This window comes from Galeopterus variegatus, unplaced genomic scaffold (assembly GCF_000696425.1).
Source record: "Galeopterus variegatus unplaced genomic scaffold, G_variegatus-3.0.2 Scaffold7253, whole genome shotgun sequence".
In the NCBI taxonomy this organism is placed as follows: Eukaryota; Metazoa; Chordata; class Mammalia; order Dermoptera; family Cynocephalidae; genus Galeopterus; species Galeopterus variegatus.
The window spans coordinates 23,661-32,086 of record NW_007733364.1 but is presented as its reverse complement, the minus strand read 5'-3'; the positions used below and the strand labels follow the sequence as shown (position 1 = coordinate 32,086).

The window sequence follows — 8,426 nt, the reverse complement described above, 5'->3', positions numbered from 1 at the left end:
ATTTACTGCCAGTAAGTTCTGAATCACTGTCTCTATCAGAACGTGTTTGACTGCCAACATGGAAATGAACAGTTTTACCTTTCTGCACTGGAAATGGTTAGTGAGTGCTAAGGCACGTGTTCCTGAATAAGCAGTCTGTAAAGTTTCATGTAATATAAAACTTTCTCCCCTACATAATTTTGTTAAAGCCTACTGAGTTCTGGGGACTTAGATGTGTCAGTTAACATTCACTGTGTAAGAACAAATGAAAACCCAAGTGGCTTAACCTATCAGGCCATTTTATCTTCTTGAAGTTCTATGGATCCACATGTTGGGTGTACTCAGCTGGGCAGATTTCTTGCTAGCAATGCCTGGATTGTAAATGTAGCTTCAGTCACCTGGTGCCTTGACTGAGGCTGTTGCTTCAAGATGGCTTCACTCATATGTCTTGTGGTTTGTATACAGCTTTGGAAGACTTGATTCACAGATAAAAAGACTTGATTCACGGATAAAAACTTGAATTATCATGTAAATTAGTGAAATCCAGTGCCTATTCTCTAGTCTTTTTTTAAGTTGAATCTTCTGCCACCTTTGAAACTGCTGTTCATGACTTCTGGAAATTCTTCTGTGTTGGTTTGTTAGTTTCTCTCAAGCCCTTACTGATGGTTTTCTCTAGTTTCTCCTGAATTCTTCTCTTTTCCTCTTAACATAGCTCATCAAAGTGCTTCACTCTGGGCACTGTTCTCACTGTGCTCTTCTTCTTGACTGATTCAGTCCTCTGTAGTTTGTACTCTTGGTTCACTTTAGCTTCTTCTCTTTTCTATTTCTTCCCTTTTCTTTGGATCATAGGTTGAACTCTCTGTTGACTGTTTTTCTAGCTATTTAAAAGGCACCTTAAGGCCAATGAATCCAAAATGAAAGTGACGTCTACTTCATTTCTCTTACTTGTGGTAACAGTACCATCCAGCCAGTGACCCACGCCAGTGAAATGGGATTTTTCCTGGACTCCTCCCTGTTTCTGGGGTCTCGTCTTTTCTGCTATTTATTCCTGTTCCTTTTGCTTTCTTGTTGTTTTCATTTTACTCTAATTTCTGTATACACTGCTTGTATAGGGGTAGGAGATGTTGGCTCTTATAAAGACAGTAACTTTGTTCCAGTGTAAATACTCATGTAAANTTTTCGTTAACACCAAAATAAACTGTGTGTCTCTTTTGTACCAATTAATGTACTTGTAGATGCGCCTTAAATGGGTCTTTGTTGCACCTTATTGACCATAAAAGATTATTGTCTCATAGGGAGGATTTTGTTTGTTTTTCTTTCCTAGCTATTGTGTAGAGAGTTTGGGGCAGGAGAATCCAGGGCCAATGCACAAGAGTTCTTTCCTTAATCCACTCCATTCTCTTCTCTCCCATCTAAGCTGCCAGAGTGCCATATGCATTTTCAAGAGCAACAAAAGATGAATAATTCTCTGGTGAGTTGACTATTTATTTCTCTTTTTTTTTTTTTTTACTGTTATTACCTGGTTATTGTGGGGAGCATGAATTAAAATGGAAAAGTCGAAATGAATAAAACTCAGCTTAAAGGAAATGCACATATGTAAGATAACGTTTGCATGTAGATATAGCAAGTTATAAGACCTCAGAGTCATCTAAGTTCAGTAAAAGTTTGTCTCTGGTCTTTCTGATGTTGTGGCAAAAAAGGCAGACACTTGTTTTACATGACTGGAATGGAAACTAATAAGGTAAAATACCAAATTCTCATGGGATATGAAGATTTACTGCCAGTAAGTTCTGAATCACTGTCTCTATCAGAACGTGTTTGACTGCCAACATGGAAATGAACAGTTTTACCTTTCTGCACTGGAAATGGTTAGTGAGTGCTAAGGCACGTGTTCCTGAATAAGCAGTCTGTAAAGTTTCATGTAATATAAAACTTTCTCCCCTACATAATTTTGTTAAAGCCTACTGAGTTCTGGGGACTTAGATGTGTCAGTTAACATTCACTGTGTAAGAACAAATGAAAACCCAAGTGGCTTAACCTATCAGGCCATTTTATCTTCTTGAAGTTCTATGGATCCACATGTTGGGTGTACTCAGCTGGGCAGATTTCTTGCTAGCAATGCCTGGATTGTAAATGTAGCTTCAGTCACCTGGTGCCTTGACTGAGGCTGTTGCTTCAAGATGGCTTCACTCATATGTCTTGTGGTTTGTATACAGCTTTGGAAGACTTGATTCACAGATAAAAAGACTTGATTCACGGATAAAAACTTGAATTATCATGTAAATTAGTGAAATCCAGTGCCTATTCTCTAGTCTTTTTTTAAGTTGAATCTTCTGCCACCTTTGAAACTGCTGTTCATGACTTCTGGAAATTCTTCTGTGTTGGTTTGTTAGTTTCTCTCAAGCCCTTACTGATGGTTTTCTCTAGTTTCTCCTGAATTCTTCTCTTTTCCTCTTAACATAGCTCATCAAAGTGCTTCACTCTGGGCACTGTTCTCACTGTGCTGTTCTTCTTGACTGATTCAGTCCTCTGTAGTTTGTACTCTTGGTTCACTTTAGCTTCTTCTCTTTTCTATTTCTTCCCTTTTCTTTGGATCATAGGTTGAACTCTCTGTTGACTGTTTTTCTAGCTATTTAAAAGGCACCTTAAGGCCAATGAATCCAAAATGAAAGTGACGTCTACTTCATTTCTCTTACTTGTGGTAACAGTACCATCCAGCCAGTGACCCACGCCAGTGAAATGGGATTTTTCCTGGACTCCTCCCTGTTTCTGGGGTCTCGTCTTTTCTGCTATTTATTCCTGTTCCTTTTGCTTTCTTGTTGTTTTCATTTTACTCTAATTTCTGTATACACTGCTTGTATAGGGGTAGGAGATGTTGGCTCTTATAAAGACAGTAACTTTGTTCCAGTGTAAATACTCATGTAAAACCCTAAGGGCATATTTCCTGGGAGATGAGATTCAATCCCTGGTGACCTGTGCTTCTAGTCAGCACCTGTGGTGACATCCTTAGGAGTGTGAGGGGAGAGAGCCTTCAGCAGTTAGTGGGACATGTTTGATGAAGGGCCAGTAAAAAGGCATGCAAAGAAGAAAAATAGAAATGGCAGATTTTTATAATTTGTACATTTTGCATATATAAATTTATATCTGATTCTGTGTGTAGTTTTCTTATTGTACAGTTTTCTGTTTCTACTTCAAGAAGTCCCATTATGTTTTTAAACTTTCTTACAGATTGTATATTCTTCTTCTCCTATATCAGCTGATCACTTAGAAATCAATGAGAAAAATGGGTGTGTGCATTAGTCATCAGTATGCTTATAAACCAGAACCCTAGCTAACAGTTGGTTAAGAAAGAAAAATGACATACCAGTTAACTGAAAGTTTACATTCTCAACTAGAGTTTGAGGTGTAACAAGATGTGAAATGCTGGCTTTATTTATTTTGGACCTAACGATCAATGTGAAACTACATGCTTCCTGTTGCATATGAGAGTACTGTCTGTGGTCTCTAATGACTTGTCTGGTGTTCCTGTGATCAGCTGCATGACACAGTGACACAAAACATAGTTGTTTAGAATAAGAATTTTATTTATAAGAATAAGTATAAGAATTCCATGTTACAATGTTGTAGGTAAGTATAGTGTTCAGGGTAGTGTGGGTTGGCTGCTGCATGATGTGTCTGGTCTAAAGTGGAAGAACACGAGTGGCTGGGGACTTCGGGCAGACATCCAGGCCCTCTTTGTGGCCAGGTGGACTTCCTCAGAGTCTGGCAGTCTCCATGTAGTCAGATTTGTTTAGCTTCTTCAGGGTAAGTGTCCAAGAGGCCCAGGCAGAGGCTGCAAGTCTTCTTGTTATCTCCACTCAGATCCCAAAGCATGTCTCCACCACATTCTCTTGGTCAAGCACATCACTAAGACCAGCCCTGATTCAAGAGGAAGGCAATTATATCCTACCTCTCAACAAAAGGAATAGTAAGTATTTCCAGCAGTCTTTAACAGAACACGGTTTGGTCTCTGGCCACCAGTTTCTACCATATGCAAAATATAATTTGCTCCTCTCAAGATCCCTATAAATCTACCGTTGTGCAATTGGCTGTAAGTCCAATTAAATTATGTCCAGTGGCCTGTTTTCTTCATCTCCTCAACACATGGCCAGTTCACAGTGAGGAGACTGGCATAAGCATGTGGGCACTTCCTTTCAGCAGGGTAGGTGGGAAGGGCTGGCATCCAGCAGGGTCTGGTCTCAGCAGTTATGCCCACTGGGCACCTGGTTTAGTTCTTTGATTAGGACCCGTGTTGGTCTCTGGACAGGATGCCTCCTGCTTCTGTACTCCACCCGGTAGGCTCTCACCATTCTCTGTCTATATCCATTTTTATTAAATGATTGGGTTTACAGTTGAGCAATGTCTTTTTTTTGTTTTGTTTTGTTTTGGTATAATACGTTGCAAATCCAAAGACCTTTAAAACAATTTTTTTTTTTGGATTCTGGCCAAAGAAATATCCCTGTGTACATCTTTAAAAATTATGTACTTTCATTGTACTAAAATCCATACAACCAATCCTACCTCTGTGTTAGGCCCTTTTTTTCTCTGGCCTTCCATTCTCTCTTAGGCACCTATTTCTTAAAAAGTTTTATTGTTTATCAGGTGCTATCTATGTATCACACCTTATGGTACTTAGAAGGCTGGAAAGACATTTGTCTGTCTGTTTGTTTGTTTGTTTACAAAACAGTTTGATTCTTGCCTCAAAGTAGTTTCTGTCTTTGAAAACATTTTGTTGAAAAAACTTGGATTGAAAAGCAGTTTTATTTCCAACTCAGCAAGTTCTGGCTCCTTTATATTCTCTTTAAATTTGTTTGAAAATTGAACATCCTTCTTTATTTTATTGTTGGTTATTTACTTATTGGCAGATGGCCTATATGGTGATCCAAACCTTGACCTTGGTTTTATTAAAACCATGTTTTATCCATCTTAATGAGCTGACCAGCCAGCCTTCTTTACTTTGTCCTTCTTTACTTTGTCCTTCTTATATTTTTACCAGTTTCAGAGAGAGGAGACCATGTAGCACTTTTACCATTCTTCACAGAAGTCTCCTTTGGCAGACCCCTGAGAGGGTGAGATACCTTTCCACTTTCCATGCTTTGGGAGGCAATAGTGTGGCCCACATCCTTCAGTGTTCCATTTATTTTTGGTAACATATTTTGTGGTGACACTTCTTTTCACTAGTATTAATATTTCCACTTAAGCTTTTCATACTGTTTGTGTAATATTTTAAATTTTATTTTACTTTTTAACTTTCAGTCTGTGTGTCTATATTTAAAGTGTATGTCTCTGGTTAACTTATCGTTGGGTCTTACTTTCCTATCAAATCTGATAATTTTTGCCTTCAGCAGAAGATTTAATCTAATTCCATTTAAACTATTAATAGGGTTAGATATACATCTGCCATTTTACTACTTTTTTGTTATTGTCTAATCTGCATCTTAATGCTTTGCTTTTCAGCTTTTCCTAAAAATTTTTTCCATTAATCAAATATTTTAAAGTATTTTAATTTGTTCCATCTATAGCTTTTTAAAATAATTTACTTTAATTTTCGTTTGGTAAAGAAAAATGCACATAACATAAAATGTAGCATTTGAGCCATTTTTTTTACCTTTAAGTAGTGTTATGTATAGTCATAGTGTTGTGCAGGACATGTCCAGAACTTTTTATCTTGGAATACCAAAACTCTATATACATCAAATGACATATGTCAGTTTTCCCAGTCTTGTAGCCTCTAGTGTCTGCCATCCTATTTTGGTTTCTAAAAATTTGACTCCTATCAGTGGGGCCATACAATACTTGTGATTTTGTGAGTGGCTTATTTCACTTTGTGTAATGACCTCAAGGTTCCTTGTTGTAGCATATGCCAAGATTTTATTTCTTTTTAAGGCTGAATAATATTTTTTTCTCTGTACATACCACAATTTGTTTATCCATTCATTCATGGATGTACATTTGAATTGCACCACTTCACTATGTGACTAATGCTGCTATGAACACAGGTTTGGATATATCTTTTGGAGATTCTGCTATTAATTACTTATGATATATACATAGAATTTGTAATTCTGAATCACGTGGTAATTCCATCTTTAATTATTTGCGAAGCCACTATACTTTTTGTTTAAATGGTACAGGCACTGCACCGTTTTACATTGCCACCCACAGCATCCTAAGGTTCCAATTTCACTGAAACCTGTTATGTTCTTTTGATTGTGGTGTAATTTTTCCTTTTGATTTTCTAATGGTTAATGATGTTAAGCATCTTATCATGCTTGTTTGACATTGGTATATTTTCTTTGAAGATATGCATATTCAGTTTCTTTGCTGTTTTATATGGGGGCATGGGGTCAGGTTGGCTGCCTGGTATTTGAAACAGAACTTTTTTTTTTATTTCTATCTGTTGTGATAGTTCAATGAATAGTTCTTTTTAAAATTTTTATTGAATCAAAATTGATTATACATATTTTTGGGTCTCAACATTGAGATATGTTGATCAAGTTAATATTGCTCACATATATGTTGTTACAAATCATAATTATAATTTATGCCCCTTGTCCATCTCTTGCCATCCCCGTCTTTCTCCCCCTCCCCCTTCTAATTACCCTAGATGTCCTCCTTCTGAAAGTGTAATGGTTACTCTGTTGATTTGTTGTCTAGATGATCTGTCCAATGGTGAGAGGTTTGATCAGGTCCCCCAATATTACCATAGAGCAGATACTTCTTCTGTCAGTCTGAAATGGGATTTGTGGGGAGCAACATTCTCTTTTCTTTATCTCTGATGGTCACTCTCTTTGTGCCAGTGCACTCCAGTGGCTGGCGGATGATCTGCATGGTGGTTGCAGCATCCAGCCACTATCATGGCAGCCATGGTTATTATGGTGGCTGTGGTGGGCCACACACATGGAGATGTTTTTGGCATGCTCATTTGTGCTGGCAGTGTGCCTGGTTGTGGAGAGTGTCTGGTCCTCAGCTCCATGCCTCAGGTCTCCAGGAAGGCCCTGAGGCACTGGCAGTGTGCCTGGTTGTGGGAAGGGATCTGGTCCCCTTCTCCATGCCTGGAGTCACTGGGATGGGCCCTGAGGTGCTGGTGGTGTGCTTGGTTGTGAGCAGGTCATTCAGTCCCTGGATCCATACCCCAGGCCCCCAGGTGGGGCGTACAGGTACTGGCAGTGTGCCTGGTTGTGGGAGTTGAGTCCCGGCCATTTCCCCATGCCTTGGGTCCCTGGGCAGTCTCTGAGGTGCTGGTGCAGTGTGCCTGGTTATGGGAGTTGGGTCCAGTCACCTCTCCATGCCTCAGGTCCTCAGGCAGGCCCCAAGTTGCTGGTGCAGTTCCTGTTTGTGGGAGGGATGTCCAGTCCCCTTCTCCATGTCTTGGGTCCCTGGGCAGCCCCTGAGACCTTGGCGTGTTGTGCCTGATTGTGGGAAGGGGATTTGGTCTATGGCTCCATGCCTTGTGTCCCCTGGTGGGTCCTGAGGCACTGATGTGGTGTGCCTGATTGTGGGAGGGAAGTGTGGTCCACTCCTCCATGACTCAGGTCCCCAGACAGGTCCCAAGGCATTGGTGTGGTATGCCTGGTTGTGGGAGGGGTGTCCAGTCCCCTTCTCCATGCTTTGGGTCACCAGACAGGCCCCAAGATGCATGCGGTGTGAGTAGTTGTGGGCAGGGTCCAGTCCTCAGCTCCATGCCTCCTGTGATCTGGCGTGCTCCAAGGCACTGGTGGTTTTCCTGATCTTGAACTAATTGTTTGTCTTTTGCTTACTTCTAAAATGGGGGGCCTTTCTGTGGGAACCAGTATTTGAGCTGTGTGTTTGAGTTAAATTGCTGCTTTGCTGCTCTTTTCCTAGGGAAGGCTTTTTGTGCAGCTGAGAGTTTAATGGTTGACCTTATAGATACTTCTGGCTCTTCAGAGACTCAGTGCACCTGGGTTGTGTGGAAACTCTGATCTAGGCCTGAATATTTTCATCAAATACACCGCATGCAATTCTGCATTCCTGATCAGTCTCCTCTGAGTGATCCTTTGCTGATTGAGGCACAGATTGGCTGTCTTTGCTGTGTTGCAGTGTTGTTCTGGTGGGCCTGTCTCCACCACCACCCATGCTTCAAGTTCTTCTCATGGGAGGTGCCCTGCACGGGTCCCTTAGGATGACTCACTCGCCTCTCAATGGCTCCCCTTTTTCAACTGTTCTAGCTCCTCACTCCTGTATGAGTGCACAGTAACTGTATTAGTGGTCTTGCTGTCCTGGGGTCCACCAAGGGCCTCTTCTCCCCTGCTGCCTCCAAGTAACTCCATCTAAAAGGCACAGCTGTGGCTTCTGCTGGTTCCTGCTCCATATGCTCAGCAGCTTGAGCCTTAAAGCTGCCATGGCCCGAAATGCTCAGAGCAATTTTTTCTTTCTCATTGTGGTTT

General features: G+C 40.6%; 1 protein-coding gene across 1 annotated transcript in view; it reads left to right on the top strand.

Moving 5' to 3' along the window:
- Positions 1–1,430: 1,430 nt before the first annotated feature.
- LOC103607221 (zinc finger protein 345-like) overlaps positions 1,431–8,426 on the top strand; it is a 26,230-nt gene continuing 19,234 nt past the window's right edge. Inside the window, 1 exon segment of the mRNA XM_008591752.1 lies at positions 1,431–1,450. Within this exon segment, the coding sequence (XP_008589974.1) occupies positions 1,436–1,450 (15 nt within the window). The 5' untranslated portion in view covers positions 1,431–1,435.